The 19371-nt window shown below is 43.6% G+C and overlaps 1 protein-coding gene across 4 annotated transcripts in view; it reads left to right on the plus strand.

Moving 5' to 3' along the window:
- The window catches only part of RAI14 (retinoic acid induced 14), a 94050-nt gene that overhangs the window by 39037 nt on the left and 35642 nt on the right, over positions 1-19371 (plus strand). For all 4 annotated transcript variants that reach the window (XM_080973443.1, XM_080973442.1, XM_080973445.1 and 1 more), the window contains exon 3: positions 17539-17669. In XM_080973443.1, the coding sequence (XP_080829569.1) occupies positions 17539-17669 (131 nt within the window). The remainder of the gene's footprint in view (positions 1-17538; positions 17670-19371) is intronic.

Here is a 19371-nt window from a genome sequence, read left to right on the forward strand (position 1 = left end):
AAAGTACCTACCTCACATCCACATGGTGCTAATGTTTAGTGTTCATCATCCAACACATTTCTTGTTCAAAGGGGTGTCTGCTCCCTTCCATGCTGCTTTTGAGCACTTTGATCTTGTGGGGTGAAATCCTGTCCCTCAGGGTCATGGGTTTGAGCCCCACGTTGGCCAAAGATTCCTGCATTGCAGGGGGGTGGGACTTGATGACACTTGTGGCCCCAACAGTTCTAGGATTCTATGAGAGGGTTCACTACAGCCTGCTATCCTTTTGCATGCCAGTGCCTTACTAACTTATAGGAAGAGGGTGCTTTGCAGCATCTGACCTCACCAGGCCTGTCAAAATGGTGTGATCATGCACCAGCCTTTGTGCCTAATTTTGACCCCCATGCCCCTCCCCACAAGACCCCACCAATTTGGAAAGCTGCAGCAAAAAGAAAAAAGTAGACATGTTGCTGGGGTGGGGGCAGAGAGGTCGCCACATCACCCAGCAGTCATGCGAGGCAAAGAGGTCTCCACATGACCGAGCATGGGGAGAAGAAGAGGAGGAGGAGTTTGGATTTGATATCCCGCTGTATCTCAAAGCGGCTAACAATCTCCTTTCCCTTCCTCCCCCACAAAAAACACTCTGTGAGTGAGGCTGAGAGACTTCAGAGAAGTGTGACTAGTCCAAGGTCGCCCAGCAGCTGCATGTGGAGGAGCGGAGACGTGAACCCGGTTCACCAGATTACGAGTCTACTGCTCTTAACCACTACACCACACTGGCTCTCAATGCAAGTTGACCCTTCCCCACGTATCTAGGCATTTTAGCAGTGCAGTGGTGTAGCAGGGGCAGTGCCACAGGGAGGGTTGGGGTGCAAAATTTCAAAAGAAAATAAAGTAGTAATAATAAAAGTACAACCTTCCCATCACACAGAAAATTCACCCAGTGTTTGCATGGGTGGACAGAGGCAGATTTGGGCAACAGCCTATCCTGCTTTCCACCATGCTAAATGCTCATGGGGCTGCAGCTGCCACTTGGGTAGATCATGGAGCTGTTGCCCATTTGTTCCTGCCTATTGGCTGGTGATGCTGAGGATACTTGCCTTGCCCCGGGCGCTAGCAAGCCACGCTATGCCACTGGTGGTGGGCTACCAGTTCAGAAGAAAGCTGTAAGGAAGGTTTAGCAGAGAACACTCATGTACTTATACTTTGAAAGGTGTCGGGGTACATATGTGTGCACGTTAGGCTGAGGAGCAACCAGCATTATCTGCCTGAGAGTATATTAATCAAATGGGGGGGGGGGCGAGTTTTGAAGTGCCTCTGAGTCACACAGAATCCTCCCACAATGTTTCCTGGGCTGTGTGTGTGTGTGTGTGTGTGAATATTTGCACCTATGAAAGAGTTCTTTTGTAAGACTCAAAGGCTTGCTTTCTGCATTTTAACACTCAAAATTGGTGTTACCAGCAAGGGAGATGATGCATCCAGTTTGCGTTAAAAGTGTGACGCTTTGGAGAGAGCGACTCTCCCTAATATGGGCAGAGTGCTGTAGAAAGGCAACAAAATGGGCAGATGTGGAATGAGACACTGATTAATTAATTTGTGGTGCTTGTGCTTCATGCAGAATTCTTTTCCTTTCTTTCTTATATATTCCAAGATCAGTCTTCAAAATGTTTGCTTTGGATTTAGGACGTCTTTAAAATGCAGCGTGCCTATTTGTGCAATACCTTTTTAAAAATAGCTAGGCAGCTGGCTTCCAGGAATACTTGTCCATGTCACATATATCTGACGCCTTTCTTCTCTCTTGAGGCCACTGACTACATTGCATATTTTATGATTACAGTGCAGCATTTTAATGGACCTCTGCCATATGGTTGAGTCATCTGCTCCATCTCCTGGTTTTGGGAGGATTACACATGGATCTTCTAAAGATTATGAAACATAACAGAAGAAAACTAACTCTTAGAGCACAGTAGACACTATCCATTTGTATCGGTCAGAACATGTAACCTGCTTAAAGCAAATACTGGATAAAATAATAGCATTATTATGGGGAAAACCTGTGGGTTTTGTGCCTCTTCCTAAGTATGAAGTTGGGAGGTGAGCAGCGGGGAGAGACTTCTGATTTAAGGCAATGGCAGGCTGCCGAAAGCTTCTTCAGAATCAGTTATTTCAGTGTGGTATGTTTTTCCTAATAAAAACTCCTCATTTCTTTCTGAGAAGTGCACTTTACTAAGTAATTTTTCGAGTGGGAAGCCCTAAATTAGTCACTCCCTTCGCCCATCTGTTCCTGGAAACTGTTCAAAACAGTAACTCACTCACTTGCTCGGTGCAGCAAGAAGGACTCAGATAATAAGAAGCTTAGCCTGGGAAGAAAGCAACCTGGGCACATGATTGCTGTAAACTGTGACAATTGTCATTGGCAACTTTGGCAAGAGTGAACCTAATGCCTGAATTTCATTTTCCACAGTTGAATACAAGCCCAAAGTATGTGTGTGCTTGAAACCCGCCCATTGTTACCTTTGCCTTGTCTCTTCCCTCTGCTCTCTTTTTTCCCCCTCCACTGCCACATTTTAGATTGTAAAATTCTCAGGGCAGGGATCAGTTTGCAGGCCTGTATCTTGGGAAGAGCCCATAGCTCAGTACAATGTTAGAAACTCTGATATATAAGCTAGGCGCCCAAATTGCTCCTTAAACCAAGGTTGCAGTCACCAAAACAGAATGTCTGGTTGCCATTTGGGGGCCAAGACAGCTCTCAAGTCTTATTTTTCAAATGATGGATTGACTGTGATTGATTCTCAGTTAAACATCTGGCTAGTTCAGATGACAACCTTGAGCTAGGTTAAAAGCTTTGAGAACTTAAAGAAGAAAAGTCCCTTGATCCAGGGACAGTCCACAAATATATTTGCCTGTTCCAACCTCTTTTTCTTAATGGTGACTGCTCCTGCTCAGGAAAAGCATTTTGATTCCTGAAATTCATTCTGATTGCGCAGATTAAAATATAACTGATAGAATTCTCAAGTGGTCGATAGCCAGGTGCAAAATGTGGCTGACTAATTTTGAACACTGGCTCAGTGGCGGAACTTGTTTATGAATTCTGTACGGATTATCACAAAGGTGTGTGTGTGTTAGTGGAGGGGTAGTATGTCTGGTGAGGAACATGTCATGCTCCTTCTGTGATAGTTTGTCCACCTTTGCTCCCCACCCTGCACTCAGTTTTCACCTGTAGCTTCCAGCAGCTGTCAGCATGTGACAGTGGCCATACCCTGGGAATGGCTTCAACTTGCCTGCTAAACCAGCTGAGGGTAGCCAATGGATGGTGCCTTGTACTCCTACTTCCAACAACTCCTTTAGCCAAGCTAGTGCCAAACGCATTGCTCTGCTTTCCTTTGAACCACATCAGCAAGACCAAGAAGGTGGTCTTGTCTGGGCGCACAGCCCAGGACCTCCATACGCACTGCCCACGTTTGATCCCTGGTGTGGTCACTTCACTGCTGCTAACACAGTGGATTAACTTCACTCCTCCGTTGTCTCTCGAGACAGGCAGATGCCAACAACAATCACTAAATGGAACTATTTATTAAATATTGAATTGAAAGGCTCTCGGTTCATTGCAGCAGCATCATATTGTTCAGTGTTTCATATCGTTTGCCTTTTGGTGTTGTCTTGCAAAGCAACCTTTTGCTTCTTTTTTTGAAAGGAACAGCAGGGTACAAATGGATGGTGTTGCACTTTTCATGCCATATTCTAACTCCTAGACATGCCTAATGATTTTTCAGGCCTGGAGATGGCCTCCTTTGCTTGAATCCCTGGATAGCCATTGCCACTTGAGGGGTAGACATTGCTAGGCTTAAGGAGTCCAGTGGTCCAGGCAGCTTTGTAAGTTTGCATATATTTGCTTATGTTGCACTAAAGCACAGATGGTGCTGTTATATAATCAGTGAAATTTATTGTCATTGGTGTTGGGGTAGGGGGCTAACTAGTGGAGAAAAGTCAATAGGTGCAAGAGGGTTTATTTTCAAATTGGTTATTGGATTTCCTGGTGCTTTTGGAACATCTGCGTTCTTCGTGGAAACCACTCAGCATGTACTCAATAATAAAACAGACAAAGGAAAGCATTATTTTGCAGTATTGAATATTGATCACACTTTGAAGACAGCAGCTATTTTTATTTTTTACATTAATTTACTTTATTGGGTAGCAACTTTGCTAGAGCAGGGATGGGGGGGGGATCTGAAGCTTGGCGTTTGCATGTGGCTCAGTGGCTAATTTCACACAACAAGCAATCTGGGTCTCCCCTAGCATTAGGTGGGGAGCAAGATGGTAGATGGAAGAGGTGGGAGAGAGGGAGAGAGGTGCCTTAGTGCCCCCCCCAAGACTTGTGGCATGGGCACCCTGACAGAAAATCCTTGAAGGGTGGAGAAAACATTCCCTGGAGAATGAAATACAGTGGTACCTCGGGTTAAGTACTTAATTCGTTCCGGGGGTCCTTTCTTAACCTGAAGCGCCACTTTAGGTAATGGGGCCTCCTGTTGCCGCCCCACCACCAGAGCACGATTTCTGTTCTCATCTGAAGCAAAGTTCTTAACCTGAAGGACTATTTCTGGGTTAGCGGAGTATGTAACCTGAACGTATGTAACCTGAAGCATATGTAACCGAGGTACCACTGTACAGTATACCAGTACACTGGTCTTAACTGGATAGATAAATGAGTGGCTGCCCCTGAAGAGGAACACAGATAATGGAATCACAGAATTGGAAAGGGACCACAAGTCATCCAATCCATTGCAAGAATCTTTTGTCCAATGTGGGGCTCAAACCCACAACCCTGAGATTAAGAGTCTCATGCTCTACCAACTGAGCTATCCCTGTTGGCTGCTGTATCAGGGAATATGATAACCAATTTCTAAACCACTCCTCTTGCAGTAGTTGGCTCTGTTGCTTCATCTTTTGGAGATGTGATGGAACCCACCTTTGCTTTGCTCAGAGCAGTTGCTACTTTCTCACAGTGGTGAGCTGCCACCTCTTGTGCAAATCCAGGAAGGAAAAGGCAAAAGAGAAGTCCTGAACGGGATTGGGATGTTAGGTTTGAAGAGAGGTACTAACAGCTGCACCTTGTTCTTCACAAGTTCTCTTTAAAAGCTGTTCTTCATCAGAAGTTTCTTCACCCCATCAAGGTGAAGTGCCAGTGGCGGCACCACCATTTTCTTTTTGTAAGAGGAAGCAAAATAGGTAGGGGGTGGTGAGAGAGAAAGAAAGAGATTAGGAAGTGAAGAACAATGCACGCCAGAAGGAGAGGAGGAAGGTACAGACATTTGTAATTAAAAGTGGCTTTCCGATTGGAGATTGGGGCAAAAGGTGGGCTTTGGGTCTTAAAAGGTTGAAGGCTGTGGGTGTAGGATGTTTGAGAGAAAAGAAGCTTCTCAGGTTGGAGTTCCACACGTAATGGTCTTTATACTGGTGCTTTGATGGCAGAGCTACATATTACACATGGGGTCCCCCCCCTTATAATGCAGGAGTGCAGCTATTGCAGCGCAGACTGGACAGGATGCTATAGGGAGATTTGCATAGGGATATTTTCTGATGCCCTAGGTCCTTATGAAGCTTATGAAACAGAAAATTTTATGTGAAAAATGTTCTGCCCTTCATTACTGGTTGTGAGGAATCTGACTTGGTTTGAGTGGTGGTGGATGAGATTTCGTGGTATCTTCAAACTTTTAGTCTACCTAAAGATGCTGAATTAGTCCAGATAATTTGTGTTTGGCTGAATGGATAGGTGCAAAGCTACTATCTCCGACACTTGTCATCTTCATAATTATTTTTTTTAGAGCAAGTACTTGCGTTGCTAATTAGCTTGTGAATCACCTATCTCATTGTCTACATCTAAGACGTCCATCATATTGTGTTCACTTCTGTGTTTGTGTCTTTAGGAATGCAAAAGGCATTTCCTTTTATAATTAAATTGTCCTAGAAGACTGGATGGTAACTAGTCAGCTAAGAGGTACATCAACAATACATGGCTTCTGGGAATAGGTTTTTTCTTGCTGCTGAATGAAGAGGTGGGGGAAAAAATACACCCAGATTCCAGAGAATTGCTCATACTTGGCTTAGCTGCACACAGGGACCCATTGTTTTCTGCTGCAAAAAGCCAAATTATAATTTTAGGGCTACTTTTAAAACAGTGAAATTCAGGGGTTTCTTTTTAAGGGCTTTTCCAGACTTCTGCTACTTTGAAAATGCATGGAACCAAATAAAAAAAAAAGTGTATCCTGGCTGTTTGCCTTGGGGATTTATTGGTTTTCAAACATTTGCAGAGAACAACAAAGAGAAGGGGGGACACACAAAGAAAAATCAATGTAAATTGGAAAATACAAGCTTAGACAGTCACTCTCCAGCCTTTCAGGCAGAGGTCTTCCACGTCAACTGCTACCTGATCCTGTGAATTGTCAGACCTATGTACACAGAGGTCTTGCTATCCTCGGGAAATCATTTGTTAGGTGAGCGTTCACATAATAAGTCTATGATTTCCATTGATTCCTTTGGGGAAATTTCTAATGCATTCCTATCCACTGAATTTTGACCCCAAATTATGGGGGGGAATCTCTCAGGAGAACTCTCTGAAACATTGCAAAAGGCAAACAAGGAAAGGAGGAAAATGCTCTCTTGTCTGATTTCCCTCCCTCCCTCCCTCCCACCCACCCACCCAAGGTTTCTGGCAAAACGGCTGCCACAGACCAACAAAACACAAAAAGTTAGGCTTTTTACAGGCTGGTGATTTATTACATGCAGGTCCAGCTGTTTAGATATCTGAATCTGTCGAGTGTATAGCAAAATTTGAGTACTAATTCCTCATGTTTGGATAAGTGAATTTTCACATGAGCATTTGGCTAGCAGGACCTGCATGTAATTTTACACCTCAATGTGAAGAATAACTTGCAAAATGTAGATAGTATTTGGATGTAAAAGTTCTCTCTTGTGGAGCAACTCTATGCTCAGAACTAGTAACAAATTATTATGGGCATAGTTTGAAAAATTATGTTCAGTTGCTTGCGCAAATGGGTGACGTGAAGGGATTGCTGAATTGAAAGTGGCCTGAAGGTTTTCTTATGTCTGCACTTCATATTTCTCATTTATGGAAGTTGATACGGAGGTGGTCTGTTTTCAACCAAAGAGTATCAAAACAAGATTTTAGCCAGTCATATTCATGATCTAATTTCAAAGTGACCTTTGGCTTCTTCTGCTAAGTTTAGTTGTGTGGTCTGTGAACCACTTAAGGTAAGTGTTGAGAAAGGCCTGGAGAATCAAGAATGCTAAAGAGCAAATATTTGTGGTTTTAAAGATCTTGCCTGGTGGAGTTGGAGGACTGAATCCCCAGCCTTCATTGAGCCAAAACACCAAAGCCTCACAGTACAGCAGTTGCACAGCACTGTGTTTCATGCTCCCTTTGAGTGGGCCATTTCAGAGATCGTCGTCTGCGAGAATCAAAACTTTTTCTCTCAGCAAGGAGGATGGGATTTTGCCATGTGCTCAGGAGATACCTGATCATCATTTGGGACAAAGCAGAACCTGGGCAGGTAGCAAAATGCAATGTAAGCCTTATCAGTATTATGGGAGCATTCTAATTATTGGCATCCATCTGTCTCGAGAGACAATGGAGTACAGCTCTGGGGGTGAAGTCACACGGCTGCATTAGCAGCATCAAAGTGACCTCCCCAGGGTGAAAGCCTGAGCAGTGTGTATGGAAGTCCTGGGCTGCCCAGATGGCGTGATCCCCCTCTTGGCCTCACTGATGTGGTCCAATAGAAAGCAGAGCAATATGTTTTGCGCCAGCTTGGCTGCAGGAGTTGCAGGAAGGAGGCATATAAGACACCATCCCAACTGTCTTAGGGACTCCACTTCTTAGACTTTTCTAGTTGCAAAGATACCCTGCAAGACAGCTGACGTTTTCTTCTCCTACAAGGGTTACCTTCCCAGGTTGATGAGCCCCATCTGCCCCTCACTTCCCTCTGCAGCGTGTACAGAACCACCTACTTGACCGTTGGACCCACTACTGGTCCACTTAACCCACCGGAGCCTGTCTTTACATGCAGGGAATTCCCTCCAGAGAGTTTTGAGACCCATCAGCTAAGTGATGGATTTTAAAAGTTCTTAAAACTGCTACTAGAGAACCTCTTTGCATGCATGTGGCACACTTCCAGTGTTTCCTATACAGCTTCTCAGTTTGTACTTGTGCCAGCATTTAAGCAACATTTGCTGAATTAAGCAGGTGTACTCCTATTCCAAGCCTATAGGGCAGGCGTTGCTCCCACGTGCTTCTGAACTTCCATCATTCCTAATGATTGGCCAGTGCTGTCTGGAGCTGATAGAAGTGGGTGTCCAACACCACCTAAAGATGCACAGATTCTGTTCCCCTGTTTCAAAGCAAGATCAAAACACTGATGGTGTCGCAGGAGGTACTTCCAGAGAGAAGAGAACTCTTGAAATGAGCGACTGTCAGTTGGTCTCTACAAAATCTTTTAGACACACCCACACATACGTATGCAAATGTTAAGATATACAGAGTGTTTCCTTCTTTGTGAACATTTTACACACACACACACTTTTTTTTCTTAATTACCTTCTGATGTATTGAGATAGATGGGCTGCATGTGGTGACGGTAATTGCTCTTGTCCTCTCTTGAGAAGTACAGGCAATAAATCACCGGTCATTTTATTGCTGACTTGCAGGTTTGCTGAACAATGAGAGGCAGCCTGTCATCTTGCCAACACGCTAGCTGCATGCTGCCAATGATTTAGACTTCGGTTTCCGCTCTTGGCCTGAGAACATGGGCCCACTTTGTCTTAGCATTACTCTTTCTGCTGTGGTTCTTAATTCTGCACACGTTGGGGTGTTGTTGTGGGGCTGGGGATGTGATGGGAGAGGATTAGGGTTGTCAGGACATTTCTTTTTAAAACAACAACAACAAAATAAAGGATTTCTTACAGGTTTTAATTGCCAATGGAGAAGTTTATTTTAAAGGGAGAATGGTTCTAGCCCTCATGAATGCTCGGAATTTTAAAGCCACAATTGTTACAGGCTTAATGGTTCACAAGCAAAATTTTGATAATTTTGAACTGTGCTCTGAGGAGGATCTGCTTCGCAAATGCCTCAAGACACAATTCATTTGTGTCTGTGTATTCTTGTATGGAGAGTTTCTTACTATATGGGCAGTTTAAGGAAATGATGGTGGTTTTCAGAGTGAGCAGAAACCGAGAGGTTTGGGAGAATGGTGCCTTGAGGGCTAGAAAATTGCTTCATTTTTGTTTTTTAATGGAAGCATAGAGTTCTGAATGTTGCAGCACATACTGACTTCTGTGCTCTTGGATAACCATCATGCACAACCCTAGCTGGTCACAGGTCATTTGGAAGAGCAGCTTCAATAAGTGGGACATCAAATTGCCACACCCAGATATTTTGAGTCCTTTCTAGGCAAATCCCCATTCTTCCTTTCTCCTTCGATAGAGTTGATGACCCTATCTGTAATGATGAAGCTTGGAGAGCCATCTTATTCTATACAAGCTGAGATTTTTCATTATTCTATCAAGAATCTGCCTCAGTTGCCCTGGTTGGTTAGGTGGCTGAACATTTGCTTATTTCGCACACAGTCATTAGCCCTGTAGCTTTATTTCAGTGTTTTAGCCGAGGCTTAAGATGGGAAAAGATCCTTTCCAGAGCAAGCACTAAAGGCTGAGATATGAATAATGATCTGTATGTGTGCGTTTCAAATCTATATATAGGCTTTTCTACAACTGGAAGAGATTATCTCTCCCCATTCTCCCCACACTCCATTTTGTTGACAACAGTTAATTATTTATAAGAGCTCTTGAACTTTTCCATGCAGCAAAAGTTAATGTCTATAGCACCCTTTTAAACATGCAATTTAAGCTTTTAAAATTGTTTAACTAACCAAAAAAAAAAAAAAAAAAAAAAAGCCTAAACAGCAACTTGAGTAGAACTTGGAGTACATGCTGCTTTTCTGCCAAAAAAAGTTTGTTTTGGGACAGTCTCATTTCCATAACTCATATTTTGAGGAAGTTTTCCTTTGTAGGCACATTCCTTCTAATCTTTGCCTCTTCGGATAGAACAGAGTACAGTGGTACCTTGGTTTATGAACTTAATCCGTTTCGGAAGTCCATTCTTAAACTAAAGCGTGCTTTCCCAAAGCAGTGGGGGACTCAGTTTACAAATGGAACACACTTAGCATGTTCTTCTTCCAAGGCAAAGTTCACCTACTTCTGGGTTTGCAGCGTTCTTAATCTAAGTTGTTCATAAACAAAGCTGTTCTTAAACCAATGTACCACTGTACAGCATTTGCAGTGTTCAGCTTAAGTCAAATCTTACAGCAGGTGTGGATTGACTTGGGCCTTGAGAAGTCTATTTCATAAACTAAAATAATCTTGTTTCACTGATGTGTGTTTTAAATTTACAAAGCAAGAGTTCATGCTTTTAACCTTAGAACAGCAAAGGTATAGATCATTTTCCTAAGTGATCTTGAGTTTGGAAATATAAATGCCTGTCTGGATCAGATCAGATCAGATCACTGTCATGCATTATTTGCAAGAATTTAGGGATGAGGAATCTGTGGCCTTCCAGATGTTGATGGACTCCAATTCCAATCAGCTCCAGCCAATATGTCCAAAGATTGGGGATAATGGGAGTTGTAGTCTGGAAACGAAGTACCAGTTTGCCATCCTTATCACCAGGTGGTCCACCAGAAATTGGCTAGTAGGCTGCGATTCACCTTCTCCCAATCTGTGTTGGAGACTACCAAGTCTGTTGGTGGCTTTTTCAGACATGCAGCCATGCAAGTCCATTTCATGATTTAGTACTGAACAGGCTGAGCAGGTGGGAGGAATCATATATTGCTTCCTACATTGGATTTTATGGTTTGATTGGCATCTGTCTTGGGAGACAATGGAAGATTGTGCTTTCAAGGGTGAAGTCTAACCATTGAAGCGCCTGCTGTGACTGTAGAGACCCATAAGGGAGAGACTTGTTTTTTGTTGCAGCTGGGGCAGATGAAGGTGTCCGGTTTTGCTGGTGCAGATGCACCATGGCTTTTCTTCTCTCTGCACTCCTCCCAGCAGTCATTTCTCCTTAACACTGCCGTTAGCTAATCAATTGTTAGTGCTGTTTTGCTACCTGCAAATCTCAAATGCTTTGGAAGTGCTAATTGATGTGATAGTGTTACCAAGTCCTGCTCACTTCCCCAAGATCAGGTTAGATTGATTTTTATCAAGATAACCAGTTGGCAATCCTTATTTTCAAAGCATTGGTTTTAATCAATCTTCTGGAGAAGGGGCGTTTTCTCTTCTCTGTTGAAACCATCATTGGGACATTTCAAACTGCAGCTCAGCAGAACCTGTCTTGAGGAAATATTTATTGCTAGTCCCTGTAATACTGCTGACAGTGAGCACTCCATGCTCTGGTCCCAGGGTGTGGAATGAAGGTACATGAGGCCACCACCTTGCTGAAGCTAAGCAGGTGTGGGTCTGGTCAGTGTCTGGATGAGGTTGGGAAGGTTATATATACCACCTTGGGTTCCATAGTGGAAAGAGGACAGGATATAAATTTAAGGTGGGTGGAAGGCACCTAAGAGAATATAGGGAGGTTCTTTAATGTGGGGAGGATGTGGATGTAAGATTATGAACCTTTTTTTTTAATCCTGACCCTTCTCCAAGGAATTCAGAGTGGCATGCATGCTCTTCACCACTACTTTTATTTATCTTTTACAGCTACCCTGAGAAAGCATTTTTGTGTGTGATGTAGTGTGCAACGGCTATGGAAAAGGCGAATTCCTTGTTGGATGTCATTAGAAAAGGCATTGCAAATAAAACTGCCAATAACACAATGCCCTTACACAGATATTTGGGGGCGAGTGTCACACTTGGTCTGGTCATTGCACCTCCAAAAAGGATATTGTGGCACTAGAAAAGGGCAGCCGAAATGACCAGGAGACTAGAGCATGGGTAGGCAAACTAAGGCCCAATTGCCTTCTAAATCCGGCCCATGGACGGTTCGGGAATCAGCATGTTTTTACATGAGTAGAATGTGTCCTTTTATTTAAAATGCATCTCTGGGTTATTTGTGGGGCCTGCCTGGTGTTTTTACATGAGTAGAATGTGTGCTTTTATTTAAAATGCATCTCTGGGTTATTTGTGGGGCATAGGAATTCGTTCATTTTTTTCTTCAAAATATAGCCTGGCCCCCCACAAGGTCTGAGGAACAGTGGTCCGGCCCCCTGCTGAAAAAGTTTGCTGACCCCTGGGCTGACCCCTTGACCCCTACAATCTCTCTCTTGTAAGGAAAGGCTGCAACATTTGAGGCTTCTTAGAAAAGGATGAGTGGAGGGTGGGGAGGAGATTGATGTGTCCAAAATTATATAAGCTGTGAAGAAGGTAGCATAGGAAGCTTTTCTCTCCCTCCCTCCTAAGGCTAGAACCCGGGGCCATCCAATTAAGCGGAAGGGGTGGGAGTTTCAAGACAGGCAGAAGGAAGCATGTCTTCACACAGCACCTAGTTAAACTGTGGAATTCGCTACCCAAAGATGTAGTGCTAGTTGCCGACTTGGACAGCTCTAAAATGGGATTAGACAAATGCATGGAGGATAAGGCTATCAGTGACTGCTAGTAACGATGGTTATATATTACCTCCAGCAATCAGAAGCATTATGCCTCTGAATGCCAGTTGCGGAGGAACACGAGTGGGAGAGTGCTATTGCATTCATGCCTCGCTTTCAGTTTTCTGTAGGCACCTGGTTGACTAATTGTGGTGGGAGAAAAATCCTGGACGCGATAGGCCCTTGTTCTGATACAGCAGGGCCCTTATGTTCCTGCAATTAACCTAATCAGGAATTTGGCCCCTGCTCAAAGTCCCAGCATGCTAGCCGCTACATCACATGCCTTAAATAAATAAATAAATCCATTGAGATGGTTTGGTGATTCCATAGTAACGTCTTCCTCCACCTTTTAACCAGTTTTATGTGAGAGCAATTGCAGAATTTGTTGCCAGTGGTGGCCATACTTCTGGGCCATTGTGCAAAATACATTTAGGATCCCTCTCCTAATTAACAGGCATGGCAAAAGTGGTAGGAAGCTCTTCACTGATGATACTGTCAGTGCATGTCTTGGTCTCCAGGAAATTCCTACTACGTGTCTCTTTGAATTAGTAGAGGCGATCGGGCTTTATACTTGGCACGTTTCTGGCAGAGAAAAAAGTAAAAACAAACCAAAGTTATTTTTATATCTGTCACATACAACAAAATTATCATATATGGTAATTGAAGGATATTTCTGTGTTTAGTGGGAGGCCCTCATACCCTATGTGGCGTCTACTGTTGGTTGTTCCTTCTCCTGACTCAATTTTGCCTCGAAAGCTTGGGTTGAAAAATTAGTGGTATGCACTATAAGCCATCTTTTCAGTTTGGTATGTATGCACATACAACCATTGCTCAGTGGTAGAGCACATGCTCTGCATGTAGAAGGGCCCAGGTACAGTCCCTAGCATCTCCAGATAAAACTGGGAAGGATGCTCATCTGTAGCCTTGGGGATCTGTCCTCAGCCAGTGTAGATCAGCCTCTCCCAACTGGTACCCAACTGTTTTGAACTACAGCTCCCATCCATCCCAGCCAGCATGGCAAATGGTCAAGAGTGTTGGGAGCTGTAATCAAAACACCTGTTGGGAAGCAGGTTAGGGAAAGCTGATGCAGAGAATATTGAACTAGATGGACTAATAGTCTTGAGTTCCTTTGCAACAAAAATGTAATCCTGGAAATATAAAGTTTTCATACTGAGGTCACTTTTTAAGGTTCTTGGATTTTCTTGTTTTTTAAATCACACACATGCTGGTGTTAAACAATTTTGCAACTGCATTTGAGTGCTGTTTGTGTATCATTGCTACTGCATTCCTTCTGCTCTAGAAGTCAATTAATATTGAAGGGAGCGAAGTCCAGTGGTAAATGGTTGTCATATGACAACTTTGCTGAGGTGCAAAGTGGCAAGACCTGCTTTTCTGTAATGGGGTGACAGCGTTCTGTTTGTTGTTCCCTACTCGAGATCCTTTGGTGTGTAGCCTTTAGTTTAACTTAAACTGTAAAATTCATATATCTCGTTTTTCTGGGGGCTGCACCTCTGGAAGTGAGAGCGTTACGGCTAGGATGCCAATCATTTGACCATCAAATGGTAATCTATTAATTGACAATATATTTGACCATAGCCAGCTATTCCAAGGAGCTAAGGCCATTATATAGGCAGTTTCTTGCCATTGGTAGTTAACAAAAAGGGCTCAATCACACTTCCGTTTGCCCCACTGCTTTCCATTGGGAAAGTCCATGGTTTAGCGCTGAGTTAGAACAGACAGCAATTGGGTTTTCTGCAGATTGACATTTGTTCTGAATTAGTGCTGAAGAGCAGGTTTTCTGGGGGGAGAAGGCCAAGCTGCTTGGACCTATTCTTTCTAGGCACAGGACAAGTGTAAATGACCAAGAGTTTTTGACCATTAAGGTGGCCATGCTGCTTTAGACCTTGTCATGTTTCGTTGCTTTGTCTTTGTTGATTTGCTATATATGGTCAAAAGTAAAATGACCATTGAATGCAAGTGGTTCTCAGCTTCCCATACAGGTGGAAGAAAAATCGTGCTGTTAAGTTGTAATTACAGACTACTCTGCATAAATACATGCTTAAATGTGCAACTATTGTAGGAAAGGCCAAATGAAAGAACTGTAATGTTAGCCGTGGTGTTCCAGAATGTGGACATGAGGACAAGCTTGCTTGAGTTCTCTCTGAAGCTGATTGCTTTGTGCCAAGAATTGAGGAGGTCAAAACCAGATAGATGAGAGTCTAAAAGACTGTCACAAAGACAGACAGTTCTCTCTGACTTGCTCTAGGCTGTGGGGACTCTAGGCTATAAGAATGATTCTGAGTAAGAGGGTGACCCGCTTTCTCTTGCTCTGCACAAGTTGGGGATCTTGGCAAATGGATTTATGGCTCCTGTTGGGCATGAAGTTAGAGATCCTTTGGATTTTACTAGCCAAAGTTGGTTGAGAATCCAGTAATGGATATAGTGCTGAACTCTGGGAAGGGAAACCTTGATTCAGATCTGTTCAGCTTTGTTCTTCATCTGCTTGCATTTTCTCAACCTAACACTTTTCCCAGGGGTTTGGGTAGGATTTATTATGAAATGGAATAACGCCTCCTAATCTGCCGTGAGTTCCTTGGAGAAAGGGTGGGGTACAATTGTAATAAACATGCCTGCAACCACCTTTTTACTTAAAACTGCTTTTAAGTAAGAACAACGGTTTCTTGTGACACCTTAAAGACTAGCACATTTATTATGACATAAGCTTTCGTGGACTTAATCCAATGCAGATGCTTTAAAGCAGTCACAGCAACTGCCCCCCTTTATATCTTCATGGTGAACTGCTGCTTTATTTAACCGCTTCCATGTTGAAATTCAAGGTTGCTTAGGATGCAGCTTTGCTTTCAGAGCAGAATTCATCTGTTGTTTTGTGAACTGGTGTTCCCTTGCTGAACAAAGCATTGGTGTGTGAGGGCTATAAATAGAGGGTTTGGGGGGTGTTGTTGCTGTTGTTGTTGAAAAGCTACACACACACGTTTTCTCCTTCCATTCAAACACAAGCTCATTGCCTCTGCATGTCTGCCAGGTTCTTTGTCACTGGCTTCACTGCTTTCCATGTTTTAGGAAAGCAAATTTCTGCAGCCTCTACTTGTTGGGAGGATCCTCCCATGATTTAGAACCCTGATCATCCAGGGTTCAGAATAGTGGGGGGAGCCTTCATGGGTAGAAAGTTCACTTTCTCAGCATGTGGACAGTGATGAAGCTGACAGTGTGGACTCCTATGTGCTCTCCCCTTGCATGACGACAGCTGTGCGTGTGAGGAAATGCCCAAATAGGGTTAGTGTGAATGCCAGCAGAGAACTCCCCACTTGCATGGGGACCAGCAAATGGAGCAAAAATCCAAGCTGAATTTCAGCAGCTGGGTTATGGTAGCTTGTTCCAAGTTTATTTTTCATTTTAAGTTCTTGGCCTGGATCGTGAAGCAGTGATGCAAGCTTGGCTTGCAGCTGCAGCAGTGTCCACAGTTCATTAGTACCGGAGGCAACTCCCTTCCTTCGTTGTGTTAGCCCAAGCTGTCAAACAGCATTGTCTTCCTTGGCGATGGAGGGAATATTACTGTAAATATTTGTGAATTCTATGCATGTGAAAGAGTTGCTTTACCTACTATCTGCAGCTTAAATGTACTAGGTTTCAGAGCACATAGCTGTGTCCAAAGTTTTAGTGGGGCTTTCTGCATGCTTTTGATGGGGAAGATACTTCCAAGCAAATGCATCCCCACACTTTGTTTTTCAGTGAGGACCAGCTTATTATGGGTGAGAGTACATGTGAAGTCTCCTTCCTAACAGTCCTTTGCAGCCAATTTCTTAAGGGCTCTGCTGCACAAGGCAGAATGCAGGCATTGCGTTTTGAGTTGCAGTAGTGCGCTAGTGTACCACAATACGAGAGATCGCACCAATGCACCTTCTATAAGATCGCACCTTCACGTTACTCATAGTCCTGTGCTACCTTTAGAGGCTAACAAATATATCATGGCATTGTAAGCTTCTATGGGCCAGAGACCATTTTCAGGTGCCTAAAATGGTCTGAAGTGTAGGGAGGTGTTTAGGTCCTTAAGGCCCAGGGCACATGGTGAGAGGGAACATAATGCATTATCCTTGGGTGAAGCTAAGCAGGTCTGGGTTTGGTCAGGGCTTGAGATGACAAATATCTGGGAGCTCCATATATGCCTCCTTGAGTTCCATGTAAACCAGGCATGTCCAAAGTCCGTTTCGGGGGCGTAATCTGGCCCCTGTGGCAGTTAATTTCCTGGGGTAAAATATTTTTAAAAACTCAACAACTTCAATCCTAAAAAAAGGTTAACAACTTTGGTCAGCCCTTTGGTCAGCCCTCACGGCCCTTCACTTCATCAAATTTGTGAAAAAAGTTTGGACACCACTGGTGTAAACTGAGGATGGGAAAGGGCTTCAGTTCAGTGGTAGAGCATCTGTTTTGCATCTCAGGTTCAATCTCTCGCATGTGGGAATGTCCCCTGCCTAAAGCCCTAGCAGGTTTCTGCCAGTCAGTGTAGACAATACTGAGTTAGCTCGCACAATGGTCCACCTCTGTGTAAGGCAACTTCCTATGTTATGGGGGAGATGGAAATAAAAAATTGACAAAGGGGAGCACCCGTTGCAAGAGGGAGCAGCCACACTACTATGCAGAGGACAAATGAATGCAATCCAACCAAAGTGGGTGTGTGCAGTGGCTCTGCTTTGTGCAAGGTCTTGTGTGAAGTGCCTGTAGCTAGAATGGTCCATTATAGATTGTTCATAGCCCTCTTTGTGGAGAAAGGGTGTGTTTTCCTTCGCAAGCTAATGCACTGGTTTTAAGGGAAACAAAGGCACTTCTTAGTGTTTCTTTCTAGTGAGCTGTTTCTTTCCTCTCTCTCTCTCTCCCCTTCCTTCTCCAGACCAATGAGTGGAATAAGAATGATGACCGACTGCTGCAAGCTGTGGAGCATGGCGACGCAGAGAAAGTGGCATCGCTGCTGGGTAAAAAGGGAGCCAACGCCACCAAACACGACAGTGAGGGCAAGACTGCGTAAGTAGCTTAGCTAAGACGGCAACCATTTTTTATTCCGTACCCAAAAAAATAAATAAAATTCCCATTTGCTGGGAACTTGTAATATTGTGAGTTAGTGCTTCACGCCAGTGGGTCATCCAGATCCTCGCACTGCTATGCCTAATTCATTTGCAAACACTTTTATTTTATTTTATTTATTTCTGGAATAATTATGTCTTGTGTCAGGCACCAGTGTTTTAAATCAAGGTAAGGTGCATTTCCTGTAGAAATCAGCCATGCGGAGTGTTTACTATGAGTGTCCAAGGTTTTGTTAAATCACATTTTCCACCTGCACCCGGCAGACACCCCATGTTAAAAGAATAGAGTCAAATTGATTCAAAGTGTGCTTTGCTCCATGCTTACATGCTGTATCAGTGCAATGGCAGTTTCTTCAGCTGTTGCTAAATGTTCTACAAACAGGACAATCCAATGGCCCTTGCGTTGATGTTAATCTCAACTCAGTGACATTTACACCTATGCAAGACCCTTTGGAGCAAGCTGAAAATCACTTGTCTATTCCTGCTGCTGCATCAGATTCGTGCTGCCTGGTACTTCTCAAACCCTGGGTTTCCCCAGGTTTCATCAAGATTGCCTTTTAAGCACAATGCAGCTGGTGCCTTAAAGTGTCCCATCATAGATAGCTCAACGAAGATGTCGACCCAGTGTGTGCCAGCTGTGAAAAAGGCAAATGCCATGCTAGGGGTTGTTAGGGAAGGAGCTGAAAATAAAAAAGTTGCGTATCATAATACCATTATACAAATCTATAGTGCAAAGTCCTGCTTAGGAAGGCAGTTCTACTTGGCATGAACCTTAGTGCTGATGCAGATGTAATGCACTGGTTTAATCAAACCGAGGAAAGGAGGAGAAATTTTTGCAGGAGTTGTGGTTAAGGGCTTCATGCCCCCAAATTGCTAACTCTGATTAGGAGATTGGTTCAGAAAGAACACTCCTTTTTTTCTGTGGGCCAAACAATCCATCACATAATTGGTTTTAAATTAAATGCAGGTCTGCCCTAATAACTTGTAAAGTGAGGGCTCTGCAAATGATGTACGCCAAGGTGTCTGTCTGTCTGTCTTCTGCTTTCTTCCATAGTGTGTCCTATTCAGACAATTTTTGTCTGCCTGTGGTCCAGTATTGCAAAGTATCCTCAAGTCTGGAGAGAAATAGCTAGGGAGAAGGAATTGTGGACAGGAGAGAGTTCAGTGTTTCTTGACAAACTCATTTTTGTGCAAAAATTTTGTGCAAAAATTGCACCCTGATTGCTATACTTTTTTACACGTGAATTGGGAGAGGCATGGTTTAGACATGCTATTGTCATATGTAGGAAACCCTATAATATATTTGTGTGGAATAATGCAGTAAAGGATAGGCACCTTTCTAAAAAATATTACTACACAAGTCTAGACAGGGAACCTGTGGTCTTCTGTGTGTGTGTGTGTGTGTGTGTGTGTGCGCGCGCGCGCGTGCGCGTGTGTGGACTCCATCAACCTCAGCCAGTACGGCCAGTGGTTAGGGACGATCTCACTTGTAGTCAAAGAGGATCTGGAGGGCCATGGGTCCCACACCAGAAACCTCAAAGGTATTTGTATATGTTTCCTGTTCCAGTTCAAGTTCTGATGTCCCTTGCAGAGTTTGCCTTGCCTTTTTCTTTTTCTTTAAATAGAAGTACAAGATTTTTGGC

Source organism: Podarcis pityusensis, assembly GCF_964106645.2.
Source record: "Podarcis pityusensis genome assembly, chromosome: 11".
Taxonomy (NCBI): domain Eukaryota; kingdom Metazoa; phylum Chordata; class Lepidosauria; order Squamata; family Lacertidae; genus Podarcis; species Podarcis pityusensis.